Source organism: Marmota monax, unplaced genomic scaffold, assembly GCF_021218885.2.
Source record: "Marmota monax isolate L192 unplaced genomic scaffold, Marmota_monax_Labrador192_F-V1.1 WCK01_AAM20220418_F8-fsc00215, whole genome shotgun sequence".
NCBI lineage: Eukaryota > Metazoa > Chordata > Mammalia > Rodentia > Sciuridae > Marmota > Marmota monax.
In genome coordinates this window covers 3,010,885-3,032,909 of record NW_026695214.1, presented here as the reverse complement: position 1 = coordinate 3,032,909, position 22,025 = coordinate 3,010,885, and the positions used below count along the sequence as shown (strand labels likewise).

At 51.7% G+C, this 22,025-nt stretch overlaps 1 protein-coding gene across 1 annotated transcript; it reads left to right on the top strand.

The window, feature by feature from the left end:
- The first annotated feature begins 1,681 nt into the window (after positions 1-1,681).
- Positions 1,682-20,676, top strand: Cacng7 (calcium voltage-gated channel auxiliary subunit gamma 7). Its single transcript, XM_046431168.2, has 6 exons — positions 1,682-1,762; positions 4,313-4,537; positions 5,162-5,248; positions 5,600-5,740; positions 18,910-19,055; positions 19,424-20,676. Exons 2-6 carry the CDS (start codon positions 4,342-4,344, stop codon positions 19,679-19,681), a joined length of 828 nt encoding a protein of 275 aa, XP_046287124.1. The 5' UTR covers positions 1,682-1,762; positions 4,313-4,341; the 3' UTR covers positions 19,682-20,676.
- Positions 20,677-22,025: the final 1,349 nt, after the last annotated feature.

Genomic DNA, 22,025 nt, shown 5'->3' with positions numbered 1-22,025 from the left:
AAAGACCCCCGAGAGATAGGGTACACAGAAAGAGAGCCAGCCTGCTCTAGAGAGGACCAAAGTGGATACTCAACACAATGAGAAATGTATACCTAGACCATTCAAAGCACAAGGTAGAGATCCCTTGCACAGAGACACGGCATCTACGTATCTATCCAGAGCAACATGCAAGGGCGTGCGTGCACACACATGCTTACGCACACACACATACCCACACACCAAGATCCAAACCTGGGAGGTCCTGGGAAAAGACATGAAAGGTTGGCCTCCTAAACAGAGACCTGAAGACTTGATTAGAGAAAGAGACCTCACAATGGAGAAATCAAAACAACCAGAACCCTGCAGCTCAGTGGGCGAGTAAGTCAGAAGGAAGGTAGAAGTGTCCTCTGGCCTGTCCCCCCCACCCGACCCACTCGTAACTGGGGGACAGGAGGGGAGTAGAGGGGCCCGTCCATAAGGACTACACTTCCCAGCAGACACTGCGACAGACCCTTCCCTCAGGTGCGGCCCCTGGCCGCCAGGGCTGATGGGGAATGTAGTCCCTGGACGGGACAGGCCGGCAGAGTGGTATGCCTGTCTATGCGTTTGGAGGGGATTGAGCCCCAGAGCTTCGCAGGCCCCCTTGAGGGCCTGGCATACTTTCTGGTCTGCAGGTTCCTGGGTTTCTGGGCCCCAGTCTAACTGGATGCTGAGGCTTTCTCTGTCTCCCGTATCATTGCCGCTGTACCCCCCATTCTATGCCCGCAGGCCCCAGCCCCCGCTTCGACCCTCGGCGGGCGGCCTGCCCCTTTAAGAGTGGCCCCGCTGACATCACGGCGGGGGGGGGGGCGGGTTGGCCCCGCTCCCAGCTCCGCGGCGGCTGCAGGACCCGGCTCTGCTCCTCTGCGCCCGCCTGCTGCTCTGGGGACCCCGGCCCGGGACGCCCCCTCCCGCCTCCTCCAGTCCCTGGCCTGGCTAGAGTTCCAGTCTTTATCAGGGAACCCCACCACCACCCCCGGCTCGCCCCTGCTCTCTCTCCTTCTCAGGGTCTGTCTCTGTTTCTCTTCTGCCTCTTTCTGTCTCTGTCTCTCTCTTCCCCAAGCTCAAGGTCTCTGGATCTCAGCATCTCTCGGCCCCAGGCTTTTGAGCGCTCTCTGCCTCTTTCTTTCTCTTTCTGGGTCTCTGACCTCTCCACTCCCTCGGCCTTAGAATCGGAGCCTCGGTAGTGGAGGGGGTAAGGGATCTTAAAGTCCTCTGTCTCTCCCTTTCCCTGTCTCCTACGGTCTCAGGACCCGTGGGTCCCTGACTCTCCCAGCCTCAAGGTCTCTCTCTCTCTCTCTCTCTCTCTCTCTCTCTCTCTCTCTCTCTCTCTCTCTCTCTCTCTCTCTCTCTCCTGTCTCTCTTTGTGCCTGTCCCTCCCGGGCGCTCTGCCTCTGTTCCCATTCTCTCTCCCTCTCTGCCTCCCCCATCCCCAAGGCCCATCTCCCTCCCTCCCTCCCTGCATCCTTCCCCCTCCCTCCCCGCCCCTCCCCTCCTCCGCAGTAGCCAATGAGCGGCCGCCGGTCCCTGCTCCCGGCTCCGTCCGCCGAGTGAGGCCGCGGGCGCGGGGGGTGGGGGGTGGGAGGCCGGGAGGGGGCCGGGACGCCGGGCTCCGGGGCGGGGGCGGGGGGCGCTGGCACCGGCGACCCCGGTGGCGGCGGCGGCGGCGGCCGGGGGAAGCCGCGAGGCCGGTCATGCGGCTGCGGGGCCCGCGGCCCGGAGCGTCCGCCCAGCCCTGAGCGAGGTGAGCGCGAGGGGAGGGTCCTGGAAGGCCGGGGGGGGGGGGGGCCCTGGAGGAGAGTGGAAGCCGCAGCTGGGACCGAAGGGGCCTGAGTGGCGGCTGGGGTGGGACTCCGGCGGTCAGGACCCCCGAATTCAGGAGGCTGGGGGGATGTAGGGGAAATTGGGCCTGGCGATTCCCGGAGGACCGGGTCCGAGGGTCCCGGAGCCGGGAAACTATACTCCCAGCGCCGGTGTCTCGGAGACCGTTGCCACTGGGGAGGGTCTAGGCAGAGTCCTTGAGAGGCGGTACCTGGAGTGAGGGTGGAGGGCACAGGCCGGAAAAGCCGGGTGTGAATCTGGAAAGGGGTCCCCAGAAAGGGGGAGTTACCGTCTCCCCAAGAGATTGAAGGGAAAAAAAAAAACAAGAAAAAAAAAAAAAAAAAAAAAAAAGAGATTGAAGGGAGAAGGAGTTCGGACTGCGGGTTTGAGGAGTAGGACCCCAGGGACTCAAATGCCTGGGGTAAAGGACGAGAAGGAGGCTCCAGGCCTGGGGGGAGGGTCCCATAGGAGGATGGGCTGCAGAATAAGGAGCTCTCGGCCGGCCAGGTAGAGGGGAGGCTGGAGCGAGGAAGGCGCGTGTTCGAAGGGGTGCAGACCGGCAAGATCCCAGCTGGGTGTGGAGGCAGACAGAAGAAAGTGTCAGCTACCTGGACAAGAGAGTCGGCGACGGGGTTTAGGATGCTTGCTTCCCAACTGAGAGGACTGGAGCCGAGCAGGCAGCGGGCGGTCAAGCCCTGGAGCCAGCCGGTGGGGGTTGGGAGAAAAGCTAGCTAGAGCTTTGCCAGTCCCTGATCCCTGGGGGGGATCTTGATGCTGTGAATAGGAGGGTGGGGGCTTGTCTTAGACTCCGGGGTCCTTATTGGGGTGGGACAGAGTTTCAAAGTTTCAAGAATTCTAGTTAAGGAAGGTGGAGTCTCACGTCTTGGTTACATTGTTTGGCGAGTATTTAGGGGGTCTCAAACTTTTCTGTCAAAAAGATGGATAGAGCTGGTATTCGGGGATGTTGAGGTCTCTGGCTGAGATAGGCTGAGGATCCCAAGGTGAGCCCCCATATCATGGCACTGTGTGGTTTAGGGGAAGGGGGATATGAGGATTGCAGGTGAGGAACTGGAAATCCTTCCGTTTCATGTTTAGGGGCCTCCTGGTTGGAATATCTGGGTTGCCAATTGGACTTTGGGAGACCATAAGTATGAACTGGGGATTTCTTGTTCAGGGGGTTCAGTGTTGGTATCTGCATTCCATGGTTGATGTTGAAGAGTGTCTGTTATTAGAAGTCCTAGCATGAGAAGTCAGGGGCAGAATCTCTGGTAAGGAATTTTTGGGTCATTTGATGGGGGATGGGATCCTAAAATTCCTAGTTCTCTGATTTCTAGCCAGCAGATGAGGATCCTAGTTTTACTGGGATGCTCTGGTTGGGATGCTGGGTCAAGAGTACCCCCAGCTTGTTGTTTAGGCATTCTGGAGTCTCTAGTCAAGATCATGGTTCCAGGTCTCTGGGTCTCACTGTCCTGGGATCCAGAAGCCTGTAACCAAGACCCAGTATCCCAGGTTCAGGGGCTGCCTGATCTGGGAGGGTGAAATTAGGGTTCTGGGATTTTGGCTCTGGATTGTGGCAGTGATCTTAGATTGGAGTGCCAAATTGAGGTCAAGGCACAGGATCAGCTTTAGAAGGTCATGGGTCAAGTTCATGGTGTTAGAATGGGGTGTTAGGGTCAAGTCCGAGAGTTTAAGCTTTGATGGGGTCTCTGCTCAAAGTCTCAGGTAAGCTTGAAGTCAAGGGTCTGAAACCAAGATATGGGGGTTAGGAATTCTTGATTAGTGACCCACTTAGGGGATTTCTGCAGTTCAGAGACAGGGTCCAAAGGAAAAATATCGTGGCATTGGATCAGGACATGGGTTAGTTTCTGAATAGGTCAAGTTACACAGCATCCAGAATCTGAGCCTACTGCACCAGGTGCAGGCACCTAAGTCCTGGCTTAATGTTGAGATGATGGGTACTGGTCTGGGAGCTTAGGTCAGGACAGAATAACGGTTGAAGCTGCCTGTCAGCCTAATAGTTCTCTGTCACCAAGTCAGGCTCAAGGTTGGGGACTCTGATTCTAAGACCAGGTTCTCAGTTCAAGGCAGGAGGTTAGGGCTGGGAGTCTGGTGATGGAATTGAAAATCTGGAATTAGAATTTGTGATAAAAGCCATGACATTTGGAACCAGGTCCAGGCCTGGGATAAGTAGATTTGAGGCTTGTGGTTGGAAATCTAAACCTGGGGTTAGGAACCTGGAGCCAGAGCACAGTTAGCAGATACCAGAAGGCCCATCCTGAGGTTGAGGGTCAACGGTTGGTGGCTCCAGTCAGTATGCAGGGCCGGGTGGTGGCTCAGGACACAGAATTCGTGTTTGAGAGTTTGGTTGTGGAGTTAGCTTTCTGGCCAGGGCCCCGTATACCAACTGGCCCCACAGGTTGGGGACTTGGGTGAATCCGCTCGTGGTTCTGCACCTCAGATTTTGGTTCCGCAGGCCCCGCAGGGCGCCCCCCGCCGCTGAGGATGAGTCACTGCAGCAGCCGCGCCCTGACCCTGTTGAGCAGCGTGTTCGGTGCATGCGGCTTGCTCCTCGTGGGCATCGCGGTCAGCACGGACTACTGGCTGTACATGGAGGAGGGCACCGTGTTGCCGCAGAACCAGACCACCGAGGTCAAGATGGCGCTGCACGCTGGCCTCTGGCGAGTCTGCTTCTTTGCAGGTGCAGCAGCTCACCTGCTCTTTGCCCACCCGTCCAGCCTTGCCTGGGACCCTGAGTACTTATCCATAGTCCCCGTTCCCGAAATCCAGAAGCCGACCCTGCTTCCCTTCTGGAAGCCCAGGTTTCTATGTGGAGCCCGTGCCTAGCCCTTTATTCGCTAGACCAGGAGCCTGATGCTGACAGACTTCAGGTCCTCAGACCCCTGCCCACCCCTGCTCTCCTTAACTCTAGACTCGGTAGTCTGAGTCAGAGTCCCCTGGACAGTTCCAGGGTGACATGGGCCGGATAAAAGAATCCAGCCTTCCGGTTGACCACAGAGACCCCGGCCTTTCAGGAATCCTGACCTGCGTCCTTATTCCTATCGGGTCCTGGAGTCTTCGGTGAACAGTCTACTCTCTGAGGACCCCAGGTCCAGCCCTGCCCTCTTCCAACCAGGTGTCCCCAGGGCAACTCACAAGAACTCCTGATCATCCCGCCTACCCCATCCCCACTCCTAATAACAGAGCAGCCCAGAACCCTCGGGGGAAGTGTGGCATCTCCGTCCTGGGGACGCACTGTCCGTCCTGCCCCTAACGACCTCTCTGGAACGTCCCTGTCATCCTGCCATCTTCGTCTTCCCACCAGGTCGAGAGAAGGGTCGCTGCGTGGCCTCGGAATACTTCCTTGAACCAGAGATCAACTTGGTGACGGAAAACACGGAGAATATTTTGAGTGAGGGGAAGAGGGGGGAGGTGCCCAGAAAACTAGCGGGGTCACGGGAGGAGGGACAACGTTGGGAAGGGGAGGGGTCCAAGAGCAGAGGCTAGAGGAAAACCGAGTGGAGGGAGAAGGGGCAGGTTGAAAGGGCGGGGCCTGGGCGGGGAGGAGTCGCAGGAAAGGGGAGGGGAGGGGTCAAGCCCGGGGTGTGACCTGGAGAAGGGTGGAGTCAGCCGGGAAGTATCAGGAAGGGGAGGAGTCAACGGGGAAGGGGAGGAGCCGAAGGGACCAGGGTGATGAGAGCTTGGGGAGGTGTCCCACTGGAGAGTCCCCCTCACCCTGCCTCTCACTGTCCGCCTCTCCCAGAGACAGTGCGCACGGCCACTCCCTTCCCCATGGTCAGTCTGTTCCTCGTTTTCACGGCCTTCGTCATCAGCAACATCGGCCACATACGCCCTCAGAGGACCATCCTAGCCTTCGTTTCTGGCATCTTCTTCATCCTGTCAGGTGAGCTGAAGGAAAGAACTTGTAAGTTGGGGAAATTGTTTCAAGTGGCCCCTCTCCCACTTAGAAAGCTGTTTCCTTGCTGTGTGTCTTGGGAGGAGTTGCAGAACCTCTCTGAACCCCACTTTCCTTCTCCATGAAATGAAGCTAGCACCGTGCCCACTGCACAGCATTGCTTAGAGAACCAAATCATAGCAGATGCGTATTGGGTGCTAATAAGCTGCCCTGCTCTGTTCTGATACAACAACCCTGTGAGGTGAGTGCTATTAATAGCCCCATTTTACAGATATGGAAGCAAACACTCAGAGGAATGAAGTCATTTGCTGAGGGCCACACAACTAGTGAGAGGCAGAGCTGGGAATCAAAGGCACGCCAGTCGCCTCCAGAGCTGTATTTTTAACCACCACTGATATTTTAGTGATTAACAGTTTACAAAGCTCTTTATTTTCTGTGCAACATTTTAATTTTTCTCAAAGAGAAAGTCAAAAGTTTTGTAGTGAATGCTCATGTGTGCAGGACTTGGGTCAACGATTGGCGTCTTGCTAGATTTGTGTTATCCTATATCTGTTCCTCTGTCTATATTTCTAACCCTCCATTCATCTCTCTTACTTTTTAGATGGGTTTCAAACTAAATTTCAGGTGTCTGTTCACTTAACCCTAAACACTCCACTGTGCGTGTTGTTAGCTAGACTTCTGTATTTGTATACAGTTCTTTTTCCTTTCTTTTGAGGTTAGAGGCTCTTTGTATGATCTCATACTCCTCTCATGATATCTCTCAGAGTTGTTATCATCACTTGCTTGATAAAGCAGGGTCGTGAGATCCAGAATTGTGTAGAGAGTTGCCCAAGAGGGCTGGGGATACAGCTGAGTTGGTAGAGTGCTTGCTCTGCGTGCACAAAGCCTTTGGGTTCAATCCCCAGCACCACACCACACACACACACACACACACACACACACAAAGAGTTGCCCAAGATACCAGACTAAACTGGTACCAGATGACTCAAGGGCTCAGACTTCCAGTAGACTTCACTCTGGATTTTACCCTTCCAAATTTCAGCTCGGTGCAGTCCACTTCAGTCCAGCTTAGCCCAGTGCAGCTCAAACATGGGAGGCCTGTCAGTCCAGTCCAGCTGACCCCAATTCATTCTGACTCAGTTCTCCAATTCCATTTGAATGAATTTGCCACAATTTAATTGAGCTGAAGTCAGGTACTTGCAGCTGAGCTGATGTTTGATAAACAAACCCTGCCGTGTGTCTCACCTCCATGCTGTCCCCCTAGAGCTGCCCTTGGCCTCGTCTTTCTGGTTGACTGTGCAGAGTTGAAGAAGCCTCTTCAGTGTCCCCTCCTCCAGGCTCCTCCCTGCTCCTCACACAGCTCTCTAGCCACACCTCCCCCGAGCCTTCAACCTCGCCTGAGGAGACCTTTTCCAGGGAAACCAGGGTGCAACCTCTGAGCAAACTCAGATCACGGCATGTGGAGCCAGACTGAGCTAAAATAAGACATGTAGAATATCACCATCCCAGAGTGTCAGAGCAGCAAGGTCTCATCATTTTTCAGATAGAAAAATAGTGGCCTAGAGAGAGAAAGTGGGGCAGGAGTAGGTAGCATGGGGAGTTTTATTCAACCTACCCAAAAACGTTAGGAGGAAAGCCCCATTGTTTGCAGTTCACAGAAATGGAGAGGGACTAGAGGAGGTGACAGCCAGTCAATGGAACTGGGATTAGAACCAAGGGTATTCTCCCAAACCACGTGTTCACACACCACTGCACCAGGAACTGCCTGCCCAAGGTCAAGCCGAGAGTCAATGATGCAGTCAGGGCTGGACGTCAGACTTCTGATCCAACAAGAGTCACTTGGAAGAGATCGAACCCTATGTCTGAAACTCTTCCTTGAGTTTATTTCCCAGACTACAACCAAAGTGTTCTATCCCAGGGAACCATTCCTGTGTCCTCAGGCTTATGGGGTACAGTGGGTAGAGGCACAGGAGGCGAACCTAGAATGACCGGGGTCCAAATCCTACAACTAACACTTCCTAGGTGACTTAAGACCTTCTCTTGCTGAATTGTTGCCAATAACACTTCATTTATGGACCCTGAAATTTTAATTTGATGTAATTTTCATGTGTCATGAAATAGTGTGCTTCTTTTATTTTTATTTTTCCCCACCAGTAGACAAAAAAAAAAAAAAAAAATTCTTAGCTGGTAAACCATACAAAAACACTTGGTGAACCAAACTGTAGTTGGCCAACCCCTGATCTAGATCATGGGTGTAAAGTGCCTGGACTGAAAGAGTGCGTACTCAACATATAGGGGAAATAAATGAACAAACACTGAAATGCAGAAGTAATAGCAGTCACACAGAGTGCCGTGGGGCCAGCAGTTCTGAGCACTTTATACAAATAAGTTATTTATTTGTCTTGACTTACAAGGCAGGTACCATTATTATCTCCATTTTACCACTGAGGAAACAGAAATACTCAGAGGTTAAGTTTTTTGCATTAAAAATGGATTCCAACCCAGGCCTCCCACACCATGGCATTACCCTGCCCCACTAAAATTTTAAAAATTCTAAAAACAAAGGACCTAACACCAGTATCTTAGATCTTGGAACAGAATGACCTGGTCCAATCACCTCATGTTCACAAAGAGGACTCTGAGTCTCAGAGACACACAGGGGTTGCCCGGGGAGGGTTTATTGATGGATTTGGCACTTGGTTCTAGAGAAAGCAGTAAGGGCTGGGGCCGGGGAGGGAGAGGGGCATTTCTGGGGGTTAAACATCCCTCAGGAACTGTTCTGGGCATGGACTAGGGGAAGGAGACTGGAAGTGGTGTCACAGAGGAGGTGGCTCCTATAGTGGCCCATGCAGGGGCCGATGAGGTCTGTGTGGGATGGAGGTGTGGGCATAGGGGCAGTTGGACAGTTGTAGGAGAGAAGGACATCACAAGGGGATCAATGGAACCACATGACTTGCTGGGGGTGGGGTAGAGGGCCTTGATTTTCTTTTTCTAGGCCATAAGAGGCAAGCACATGCACAAGCGTACACACACTGCTCTCACCCATGACCTGTACCTCTGCTCACTCGTGCAGTCATGGGGCATCCTGTGTGCCAGACCCGGTGCTTGGCCCTGGAGATACAACCCACTCTAAACAGGAATCCAGATATAATCTGGGCCTTGGTCAGAGCCTGTCACCACCAACTCGATTCCTTTCGGTGGACTTAAATACAGAATGCCTACTCCAGCCCACAAGCTCTTCCACGATCTGGCTGCTGCTCAACCTCTGACCCCACTTCCTAACCCACTGGCACTCTTGACTCAGAACATGGATCGCAGGCTGATCTTGGGATGTCTAACCCACATTCCTCTCTGTGTGGGTCACTTGCTCCTCGTCCTCAAGGGGCTCAGACCTTTTTCTCTTCAGAGTTGCCTTCTCTAACAAATCCAGCAGCCCTTATGTATCTTCATAGTATTTACTGCTGTTCTCGTCTCGTGTGTTTTCAGCCTCTTTCTACCAGAATGTAAACCCCAAAGGGCACGGACCTTTCAAAACCTGTGCTTGCTTGTCTGCAGAGCCTGGATGAGTTGCCGGTGTGATGTAGACGCTAGAGTGTTTGCAGAATGGAGGAGTGTAGAAGGGGGAGTGACCGCTCAGGGCGTTCTGGAAAAGGGGAGATGCATTCACCCAAGACAGTCGGGTGGCATGGGCAGTGGCCAGGGAGGGCTTCCAAGAGGAGGTGGCACCTGCGTTGGTGCTGAAAGGGCAAGGGAGGATTTTTCCAATGAAGAAAGGAAATTGCCTTGTATGGAAATGTTCATAGCATGTGTAGAGGCACGGGAGCAGCTGTCCATGGTGCTGAAACCCCATTGTTCTGAAGCCAGGTTGGTTCTATTCAGCTTGATTTTGCCTACTGTGATCTAAGAATTATGGAGCAGGTGTAGTCGAGGGAGTGGGAAGAGAGTATGAGAGCTAGATTACAGAGACAGGAAGGGGGGAGGGAGGGAGGGGTGTGTGTGTGTGTGTGTGTGTGTGTGTTTTGGAGAATCAGAGCCATGGTGAAATGGCCAGGATGGAGAAAGGAAAGAATGGCTTATTTTCTAAAAAGCCTTTTCCTCATTGGAGATATTTGCTACAGACCCTGCTTCTGGCTCTGCTGGTGGGGACTGTTGGCTACTTAGTACTGTAAGGTAAAGCAGGGGCTCACCTCCAGGCTGGAGTGGGTGGGAGGCAGGGTCACCAGCAGGAACTGGATCAGCCCTGCACTTCCAGGCTGAAGGTGGATGCCTCCCCTGTGGGAAGCAGGGAGCCGAGAGGAGCTGAGAGCACAGAGGGCTAGAGTCCATCCTGTTTTTAGAGAGAACCAGTATCTGAAGCAGGATGATAAAGGTTTTGAAACAATGACACAGGCATAGAGAATAAGGGCCAAGCTGGGCTAGGCACCTGGGGCTGCAGGGAGGGTTTTGATACATGAAGAACCCAGAAATAAAGTGGACCATTTGGTGGGTGATGACTCTTTGTGACGTGGAGAGAGAGGGATGGAGATGACCCCTGCATTTGGTTTAGGCACTGAGTGGGGCTGGCATCTGGGCTTCCTTGGTATTCCTTCCCTGTAAACCTGCCTGTCTTTCAACCCTGTCTCAAGGGCTTTCCACTGGATAGCACTTCTCAGGCTCTCTCTTCCCAAGTGTCGAAATTATGGAATACTAGAGGTCGGAAGTGCTATGGTGTCCAGAGTGAGGAAAGTTTCATTATTAGAAGGGATGAATGAATAGTGGGATTTGGAGTGAATGAAAGAGCAGGCCAGGCACCGTGGTGCCTGCTTGTAATCCCAGCTACTCCAGAGGCTGAGGCAGGAGGATGGCAAATCCTAAGCCAGCCTCAGCAACTTAGCAAGATTCAGAATAAAAAAATAAAAGGGTCAGAGTGTAGCTTAGAGTGTTACCTGGGTTCAATCTCCAGTGCACAAAAATATATGTTAGTTAAGATTTAAAAGAAGAGACAAAGGCAGTCAATGTGCTTTTGCAGAGGTTCCGTTTGCCTGGCAAGAGTGTTTATGCACTCACCCTTGCTGGGTATCTTGTTAGGTGCCAAGAATGCTACCCAGGAGGACCAAGTGGACGTGTACTGGCATCATAGAGTCCCCAGCTTCCTCGTGAGTTGGGGGACGTGTACAATAAAGAAATGACAAGGGCTGAGGACACAGCTCAGTTGGTAGAGTGCTTGCCTTGCATGCACAAGGCCCTGGGTTCAATCCCCAGAACAAAAAAAAAAAAAAAGAAGAAGAAGAAGAAGAAGAAAGAAAAGAAATGACAAGCAGGAGCATGTGAAGTGGTGATGCGTGCCACAAAGGATACCAAGCAGGTTAAGGAAGGAGAGTGAGTCATTGCTCTGTCGCACCCATCAGAATCACCTGATCTAAAATATTTGCCCCCCCCCACTCCTTTTTATACACACCATACACATTCTTGGCTTTGTTATTTGAAAGTAAGTTGTAGGCATTATGATAATTCATCTCTAAAAAGTCAAGGTCAGCGTGCATCCTTTAAGGATGCAGACACTCTTCCATAGGACCACAATGCTGCTAGCACAGTTAGAAATTTGATAAAAATTCCACAATATAATTTAATCCGTTTTCTTACTGTCCCAGTTGTCTCTCAAGAATGTCTTTTTTCTGGACTGGGGGTGTAGCGCATTTGTAGGGCCCTTGCCTAGCATGCAGGAGGCCTTGGGTTCTGTCCTCAATGTTATGGAGAAAGAAAGGAAGGAAGGAAGGAAGAAAAAAGAAAGAAAAGGAAAAGAAGGAAAGGAGGGAGAGAGGGAGGGGGGAAGGAGGAAGACTGCTTTTGAGCTTTCCCTTCAGAACAAGGGTTGGGTCTAGGTTCACGCGCGGCATTTCGTTAATAAATCTCTTGTCATGGAGACTGGTTGTGCCACAATGTTTCTTTTCCAACATTGACTTTCAAAATATATTTCATTCTGAAAATATGGAAAGACTGGTTAGGGAAGCCCCGGGCACCCTTCACTGGGTTCCAACGATTGCCAGCATATGGCGGGCTTTTTATAGTCACACCACCGTGTCCCCTTTCTGTACTTTGCTGCCTTATTTTAAAGCCAGCCTCAGACAGCAACCCATTTTGTCCACAAGTATTTTAGTATATCCCTGAGTTAGAAAGTACTCTTTTATTTACTATAGCCATGTTGCCATTATCGAGCCCAAACAAATAAGAAGAATTGCTCAATATCATATCTTATCTGGTTAGCGTTCAGTCCTCCCACCGGGCTCCTCAGTGTCTTTTAATGGCTAGTTTGCTGCGAATCAGGATCCAAATTCCACATGTGCATTTAGTTGATAGATCTCTGAAGACTTTTAATCTCAGTTCCTCTCCTTGATTGTATGTTTTTATTTTTATTTTTCATTTGTATTTTGAAGAAATCTGGCTATTTGTCGTGTAGAATTCCCACATTCTGGAGTTTCCCAATCATGTCCCCGTGTATTCAGCCATCTAAGATCTCGGGAAGCCTGGGCAGATCTGGGTTTGTTTTTGGCAAGAGCACTTCATAGGTAGGTGGTGCTGTTCGCGTCCTCCTGCATTCCACCCATGGACAGACGCTTCATGTCTGGGCCTCTTCCTGAGCTACTGGGATTGCTCTCTGGCTCGGGCACTTTCACCTTGATTCACACATCATCCCCTGAAGGACAGGGGGTCCCACAGAGTATCCCCAGCCTTCATTGACCCGACTCCTCATTTAATCTATTCCTCTTTCTTATATTTTCTGTAAGCTGGACGTTGTCAGACTAGAGGCTCGATGACAGCAGATTAAACGTGGTTACCCAGAAAACTCGGAGGTGCTGCTCTGACTTTTGGATCACTTCAGTAGCAGCTAATGTCAGGCAGTCCCCGCCCCCTGCCCCTGTCAGCCTCAGCCACGTGAAACTTGAGCCCTTGGTACAGGTGATGTCCATCAGAGCTCTCCATTGATGAGGTAGGCTTTTCTCTTTGCAACGAAGAAGTAATTTGCAAGGCCACACTGCAGCACTGTGGGCTGTGTTCATTTTTATTTTAATTTTTTTTTTTTTTTTTAGAAAAAAATGCAAACCTATGGAAAAGTTGCAAAAAGGATACCAGGAACTGTCAGATAGCTTTCACCTAGACCAGCTTCTACCCACGTGTACATGTACACTTGTGTTGTATGTGTACTCACATATGTAATATATACATTGTGCATACACATGGATGTACACACAGAAACACCTGAGTATAAGTTGCAAACACTTCACTCCTAAATAGTTTAGCACATGTTTCCTAAGAACGGGGCATCCACCCCCCACCCCGACTGCACTGAGGATTGAACCCAGGGGCACTTCACTACTGAGCTGCATCCTCAATCCTTTTTTAAAATGTTAAGAAAGGGTCTTGCTAAATTGCCCAGGCTGGCCTTGAACTTTCTATCCTCCTGCTTCATCCTCCTGAGTCACTGGGGCTACAGGCTTGCTCTACCACGCCCAGCTATAAGGGCGTTTTCTTATGAAACCACAGTACAATAGTCAAACTCAGAAAGTTGAATGTTTTCAGGTAATACATAGTCCATACCCAGATTGCAGCAGTTGCCCCAATACTCCTTTGTGGTCATTTTTTTTCTGACTCAGGATCCAACCTAGGGCCATGGTTTGCATTTCCTTTGTCTCTTTAATCTCCTTACAGATTAAAAAAAAAATCATATTTTTTTTCTTTGAAAGGAGTAAGCTAGGTACAGGGAGTTAGATGCTATAAAGAGGAAAACATTCAACATATCCATCTGCCCCCCTCCCCCTCGCGCCCTGTGGTCCTCCCTGTCTCCCTCCTCTTTCTCGGGTTGGCTTCCTCCCACCTTGAAGACTCGCTCTCCTTGCCCCGCAGGCTTGCCTTTAGCCTCGTGGGCAGCAGTAGGCCTTTCCTGTTTCTGCTGCTTTGCAAAGTCACCGGTGGACAGGCCGAGATGTTCTCCTTTGATACTCTGAACAGAACAAGAAAAGGGCCACAGGAGGCCTCTTGGGTGCTTTGGGATCTTTGAACTTCTCTTTCCCGTTCAGGAAGATCTAGGTGGCCCTTTCCCTTTCATTCTGCCCTTGCCCTGTCTTCAAATTTTCTTTTCTCCTTGGCAGACTTTATTCTCTCTGAACACTTCTTAGAAACTCCGAGAAGCTGACCGTGGCCTCTGGGCGCTCCTGGGCGCCTCCAGCGAGTTTGTGCAGATGCACACGAGGACATTTTCCTCTGGAATCCTGCTTTCTCCTGTTCTGTTGCTCTCCTCCCTCTGCGGCCAGGGCCTGCTGCCCGCCTGCTCTGCTCGCACTGGGCTGTCTCTGTGGGTCTGTGCAGTCGATGCTCTGTACGCTTTTCTTTCCTCTTTTATATACCTCCGATGCTTTTTTTCCCCCAATCTTTCATGTTGGCGTTTTTGAACTGTGCAGTCAGTGGTTTTGTAGACTGTCCCACGGTGTCCCTGTGAGTGGATCCGGGTTACGCATTCTCAGCGGGAGCACTACCCGAAGGAAGCAGAGACTAGCTCAGCCTTCCACACGGGCCCTTGGAGTCCACCTGCCCGATGATTGGCGGTGTCATAGACAGTCTATGGGGAGGTTCTGTCGTCTAGCGATTCAGCGTCCCTGGTGATGCTCCCTTGCACCTAAAACGTGCCACCCTCGTGTACAAATGGGGATGCTACTGAAGCCAACCTTATTTCTCTTATTAAGTTTTAGAAATATCAGCATGGACTCATACTTAAAAAAAAGTTTTTTTTCATCTTGTCACATGACTTTGCTTGAATCATTCACTTTGGTGCTCATACTGTCCTCAATTCGACTACCAGGAAGGTCTTCTAGCTGGTCCTTGTGGGATGGGACCCAGGGCCTCACCCATGCTAGGGAAGCACTCTATCACCCATCCATGTCCCAGCCCTTAGTTTGTTTTCTTATTTTAAGACAGGGTCTGACTAAGTGCTGAGACTGGCCTTGAACCTGTGATCCTCCAGTCTGGGTCTCCACAGTAGCTGGGATTATAGACCTGTGCCATGGCTCCTGGCTCTTTACCACCCCTACCCCTGGCTTCAAATTGGCTGTGTCTTCAGGGAGTCTAGTTCCTCTTAGTGAGGAATGACATTAGGAACCAAGAGCAGGGGGGCTTGGTGTGCTCAGTGCTTTTCGGGGTGCCACTCTCAGGACCTTCAGGTCAGAAGGCTGGGAAATTATACATATTTAAGGAGCAGGAGCTTCTAATGATATCAAAACACTCTACGAGTTTTCTTGCCTTACTTTGTTTGTACCTTTCTTCTTTCTGAGTGAGAAGCTCTCACTCCCTGAAGCATCAGTGTATTCATGGGTCCACTCAACCCCACAATGCACATGAAATAACTTCAGAACTGCTACCCCTAGATTCTACCACCACCACCCCCAAAAAAAAATCTACTAAGAAAGGCTCAAGATTACTTTGTAGGTCTTTGGTCTTTAGTCTGATATATATAGGCAAAGTGCTGTTTTTTGGGGTATTTTTTTTTTTTGGCAAAGTGCTGTTTTTAAAAGCTGCTTGGGGGCTGGAGATGTAGCTCAGTGATAGAGCACTTGCCTAGCAAGCACAGGCCCTGGATTCAATCCACAGCACCCCCCCCCCACAAACACACACACACACACACACACTTTTACTTAGGTTATGCTCCTTCCTACTGTGGCCATATTTTTAATTTAATATAGGATTAGATTAATTTATTTGCTTATTTTTAATTTCAGTTTTCCCCGTCTGGATGATTCTCTTTTAATATAAAATATTTGCCCAGTTTCAGAGGTGCAGTGTTCTCTCCTTGTTGGCACCCACCCCTTTTGCCTCCCATGCGCCTCTCCACAGAGAAGCAGGTGCACGCCTGTATCTTCAAGCATGCTTCTTTCCCGCCTAAGAGGCAGCTTGCTGAGCACTCAGGTCCACGAGTTGCCTTGCTCCTTGCGCTTGGTGGTGTGGTCTGGACTGTGACCCTGCCTTGGGTCCCGGAGGTATCCCTCCTTGTTTCACTGAGGCACAGCACTTTGTTGGACGGATGTGCCACAGTGGATTCCATCTCCACGAGAGCATTTCCTGCCTCTCCAATTACAAATCATGCTGCAGTGAGTTTGCTTGTGCATCTGATTTTCCACATGATCAGAGGGAGGCCTTCAGGATAAATTCCTAGAGGTAAAGGATTGATTCACACGGGGCTTTGTTAGGTATTGCCACATCCCCTGCTCAGAGTCACACTGTTCTGCACTCTCACCTTCTCCCAGTCTTACCTGAAGATGTTGGGAAGCTTTTGATCTTCTGACTGCTTAGTTTTCATCTGCATTTATCTAATTTTGAAAGAGGGAGGTTTTAAAATTTATTACCTATTTATTTAAGACAGGGTCTCACTGTGTTGTCCAGGTGGCCTTGAACCTCTGGAATCCAGCCACACTCCTGCCTCCATGTCCTAAGTAGGGGAATGCAGCAGTTGTGTGACACTGTCCCTGGCTTAACTCAATGCCTTTTTAAAGAGGTGACAAACAGCCAGCAAATCCCAGCAGCTCATGAGGCTGAAGCAGGAGGATCATGAGTCCAAAGCCAGCCTCAGAAATGTCGAGGCACTAAGCAATTCAGTGAGACCCTATCTCTAAATAAAATACAAAATAGGGCTGGGGTGTGGCTCAGTGCCCCTGAGTTCAATCCCTGGTATACCCCCCCCCAAAAAAAAAAAAAGAGGTGACAAACACTAGGCACAGTGGTGCACACCTGTAGTCAAAGTGATTTGGAACCTTGTGCATGGCTCAGGCCTGTAATCCCAGCAGCTTGGGAGGCTGAGGCAGGAAGATCACAAGTTCAAGGCCAGCTTTGGCAACTTTGTGAGACCCTAAGGGACTTAAGGAGACCCTGTCTCTAAATAAAAAATAAAAAGGGCTGGGGACTCTGCTCACAGGTTAAGTGCCCCAGGTTCAATTCCTAATACCGAAGCAAACAAACAAAAACAGAGGTGACAAACTGGAGGAAGGCACTCAGGAAACTGGGAGAGGCATATTCCGGGGGCAGGAACAGCACAGGTGGAGGCCCTGAGGCAGAAACTAGCTTGATGCACTCCAGGAAGAGGGGAGAGCAAGGAAGTAGGTGGCTTAAGCAGAGGGATGGGAGGACTTCTCAGGGATGAGGTTGCTGGGGACCAGGCAGTGCAGGTATTAGTGTCTACAAGGTCACCAAAATTTTTCTGTAAAGGGTCAGATCACAAAGATTTTCACTTTTGCTGTCTGTCTGTCGCAATACTCTGCTCTCCACAGCAGTAGAAAGCAGTCAGCAATATATCAACAAATGGGTGTGGCAGTGAGCCAAGAAATTTGTGTTTATAGGGACAGAAATTTGAAATTCATATACTCTTCAAATTTGAGATGTAATTCACAATATACTGTTCATGTAATGTGCATCATAGGCTTTTTGGTAGATTCACAAAGCTGTGCCACCATCTCCTTAGCTAATGTCACAACACTTCATCACCATCAAGAAATCGCACCCTCGTTAACAGCCAGTTATGGTCGCCCTCCCTCCTAGGCCCTGGCAGCCACTAATCTACTTCCTGTCTCTGTGCTGTTGCCTGTTCTCAGTAGGAACGGGGTCACATGGTGTGTGGTCTTTAGCATCTGGCTTCTTTCTTGGACCAGTTTCCCGTGCATTCCCGTGGTAGCCTAGGTCGGCACCCATCCCCTTTGCAGGCCAAATAACATTCCTTCTGTTGATGGCCCACTGTTTGTTTATCCATTCATCAGCTGGTGGACATTCAGGCTGTTTGCACTTTTTGGCTACTGGGGAATGCTGCTACAAACATTTGTGTACAATTTTTTGGGAGAACATATGTTCTCGATTCCCTTGGGTATATACCTAGGAGTGGAATTGCTGGGTCATATGGTAATTCTATCTTTAACTTTTTGAAGAACTGCCAAAAGAAATCCATATACTTTCTGCATGCTACAAAATATCATTCTTCTTTTGACTTGTTTTTCAGCCGTTTAATTATGTAAAAGCTGTTCAGAAACAAGAGGTGCACTGGATGTAGTCTATGGGTCATGGTTTGCAGATTCCTCTTAGAGGCAATGAAAGGAGTTTGGATTCTGGGTGTGACAGTCACACAATGCTTATTTGTAGGACTCTGAGGGAAGACTCTGATAAGGCTACGTTAGATGGATTTAGGACAAGAAATGGTACGGCCTCCTTAAGTCACCCAGGTCTGGCTGCTGTTAAAAGCAGAGTTCATATTAGGAAAGTGTTATTTGCTTTTTGAAATTCTCAAGCCAGACTTCTCCACACGCTCCATGTGCTTCTGTTTCTTCCGCTGTAAGTGGTGATAAAATGTGTCTACTTCAAAGGGTTGTTTTGAGTTTTGAATGAGTTACTTCCTATATAATGCTGAGAACAGCACCTAGCACAGACCAAGACCCACATAAGTAGCTGCTAGTATCATTGATGCTGTCACTTCTTTCCAGCTCAGGCCTCGTTCTCTTCCCCATAGAATATCACAACTCCCTGCCCATCTGTTCCCAACACCAAAGCCCTGAAAGGGTCTTCTAACACTCTGATCTGTCTGTGTCCTTCCTCTGCCCCAAGCTGCCATGGCTCCCCAGTACCCCTGGCATCATGCTCAGCTCCTCAGCCTGGCATTCAAGGCCTATCAGGACCTTATCCCTGCTCCCTTCTCTAACCTCAATTCTGTGGCTGTTGCCCATGTTGTAGGATAGACTAGCTCGGTGTGCCCCCCATCAAATCTTGCCCATGCTGTTCCCGCTGCCAGGAAATGGTGGGGCTCATCCTTTAGGACTTGGACAAAGGAAATTTTCCTTGATTTCCCTTGGTCCTGCCCCAGGTGGCCTTGGGCCTCTTCTGGACCCACAGAGCTCAGTGCCTGATGCCTCATAGCTCATATCACCCTGCTTGTGATTGTTGGTTGGTGTCCATCTTTAGCTTTCCCAGCTGCACTGAGAGTCTGGGTGGCGGGTTTGGGGTAGGGTGAAGAGGAGGTTGTTGGTTCCTCTTCACACTCCCTGCACCTACTCTAGGTCCAGCCCAGGGGGTCCTGGACGTGGGGGGAGGGAAGGCGGTGCTGTGGGGCTGGGGTTCCACTTCCTCATGCACCAGGGCCCCTGCTCTGCTCCCCCTAGGCCTCTCCTTGGTGGTGGGCTTGGTCCTTTACATCTCCAGCATCAACGACGAGGTCATGAACAGGCCCAGCAGCTCCGAACAGTACTTCCATTACCGCTATGGATGGTCTTTTGCCTTCGCAGCTTCCTCCTTCCTGCTCAAAGAGGTGATGTCGGTGGGGCCCAGACTCTAGGGTCAAGGCAGGAGGGTATGGGGGCCTGATTCCTGGGCCCAGGAGGACAAGGAGGCTGGGATGTAGGCTCTGGGTTATGAGGGAGATGGCGGGACTGGGGGGGTCTAACCCCTGGTCCTGGAGAGGAGGGATCTGGGAACTCCAGCTCCTGGGGTCCTGGTGAGGAATGGGGACTTGTTCTCCCAGGTCTGGAAGAAGGGGGTGCCTGAGGGCTTGAGCTCCACGGGCTTGGGGGAAGAGCGGACTGGAGCCTTGACTGTTGGGTTCTGCGAGAGGAGTGGACTGGGCTCTGGTAAGAGGCCTGGGGGCGCCTCTGGGACTCTGACGGTGCCTTGCCGCAGGGGGCCGGCGTGATGTCGGTGTACCTGTTCACCAAGCGCTACGCGGAGGAGGAGATGTACCGCCCGCACCCCGCCTTCTACCGTCCGCGTCTCAGCGACTGCTCCGACTACTCCGGCCAGTTTCTGCAGCCCGAGGCGTGGCGTCGGGGCCGCAGCCCGTCGGACATCTCAAGCGACGTCTCTATCCAGATGACGCAGAACTACCCTCCCGCCATCAAGTACCCCGACCACCTGCACATCTCCACCTCGCCCTGCTGAGGCGCGGCTGCTGGGAGCATCCCCTCGCCCCTAGCCCAACCCCTCCCCGCGGGCCGCCCTGAACCGCAGCCCCTGCCAGGGATACTCCCGCCAGAGTAAGCTGCTCCACCTTTAGGCCCCGCCCCGCCACCCTCCCTCTCTTCAATGGCTCCTCCCACTTCCCCGACCTCTCCTCTTCATTGGTTCCTTCCACTTGAAAATGACCCCGCCCTCGGGTCTCAAGCCGCATACGGCCACGCCCAGACAGTAGCCCCGCCCCTTCACCCGGTCCGCGAGCCCAGCACCCCCGAGCCCGCCGGAGCCGCTTCACTGCAGGGGCGCTGGGCTGGAGAGTGGGTTCGGCAGCCGCCAGGAATGCCGATCATCTTCTCCCCTGCGCCCCGACTCCTGTCCCGACCTGCCGGGTACTTGGGTGCCGCTCCGCCCACAGCTCCGGGTCGGGTGGGGCTGGAGGTCGCGGATAGGGCTCGCTGGGTCTCTGCCACCCACTCTCTCTGCGCCTCAGAGCCCCCGTTCTTTCTCGCTGGCTGGGCCTTTCCTGCCTCCTGAAGGTGACTTCCTTCTAGGGTTCCAGCCAGTCTTCTAGCTTTCCCAACTGTCCTTGGCCTTTCTTCCTCTCCCCCCCCCTCCCGCCCCCTTTCCTCCCTCCACCTGCACAACCCAAGCCCTCGGTGCATCCAGCCCCGCTCTCCGAAAGACACGGGTGGGGACCCTAGGGTGGAGGGACCTTCCCCACGCCATCTGCACACCTGTGCCCGCCTCTCCCCCCTCGAGGCCCCGTCGGGGGAGGGAGGGGCAGTAGCGGGGGTCAACACCCCCCCCAAAACCTTTGTCTTCCATTTTCTGGCACTTCTCCTCATTGATGTCCCTCTTCCCATCTCACACCCCCAACTTTGGCCTCTTTTAAGGGCCCGTCCGCCCCCATGGACAGATGGGGGAAAAGGGGAGGACACCAGGAAATCACCCACCCGCCCCCCCTTATTAGGGGAGGAGGGGCGAGGTAGCACAGTGTTGTACACGGAACCAGAATGCCCCCCCCCCCCCGGGGTTGGGGGAGGGGGCAGGGGAGGGACGGGGGCTTTTAGTTTGCATCTTAGGGGGGAGGGGGGAGGGGGGCCCGCAGCAGTTAACCTGTCTTTACGCAGCGATTTTTAATGAGGCTGGGGGGAGGGGGGCCTGGGAGGTGGGGAAAGGGGTGGGGTGGGGGGCCTGGCTCTGTTATTTACCGTGTATCATATGTAAATATCGACAGAAACTTCAATAAACTTTATTTCAAACACGTCTTTGCTTGTCCAGAGGGAGGGGGCTTATAGCGCTGCAGAATAGGTTAGAGTGGTTTTAGGGGACTTAATAATGGTAATGAACAGACGCATTTTCATTCGGTCGTGTTAAGTATGAGGACAGCAAGTAACTTGGGTCAGGATTGGTAAAAGTTCCCTTGGTTTGACGATCGTCACTCCCAGTGCTGTTACTACTGCCAGCCTTTCTACTTGCTGTGCTTCCTGCAGCTCTCCCAAGCCTCACATGGGCTTGATTGGCCTCCCTGTGCAGATAGGTCCAGAGAGGTGAAGGGCTCATCCAGGATCACACAGAAATCAACAAAGCCTCTGGCTGACACAAGTCCATCCATCTGGTTCTGAACTTGACTTCCTTCCCCTTCACCAGGGAGCAGCTGGCTCCCTAATGCTTGGCTCTGTCACTCTGTGGAGAAACAACTGCTGCCATTTGTTGCACACACCACAAGCCAGACACTTTCCTCCTGAACACGACCCCTTAGGCACTCACAGCAGCCTGTGCGGAAGAATTATCACTCTGCTTTTGCAGGTGAGGGAAGGAGACTCAGAAATAAGCTCCAAGCTCTGTGGTCTCCCCCACTATAGTGAGGGACTGGGAGCAACCTAGACCTTGGATAAGCCTATTCTTGAGATTGTTTTTCCCCCAGTGCTGGGAATGAACCCAGGGCCTCCCACATGTAGGCAAGCACTCTACTGCTGAGCTACACACTCAGCCCCAGAAAACTTATTCTTCAAGTGTATTGGACAGGAAGAATAGGGCCAGCCCCTCATTCTTTGCCATGTCTAAATTTAGCCTCTTGAGGGGCAATAAGAAGCACCTCTGAATCACACCACAGTTGGTGACATCACAGCCCCATTCCTGGATGAGTTGAGCACTTTTTATTTATTAGCTCTTTGGAGCTTCCCACCTCCCCTGAACTAGGCATCCCAGTCTCCCCATCTAATAGATGAAGAAACTGAGGTGCAGGGAAATGAGGTCACCCAGCTGGTAAAATGCAAAAGAGAATCCGTGCCCAGGCACATCTAACCCCAGAGTCAAGTCTACTAGC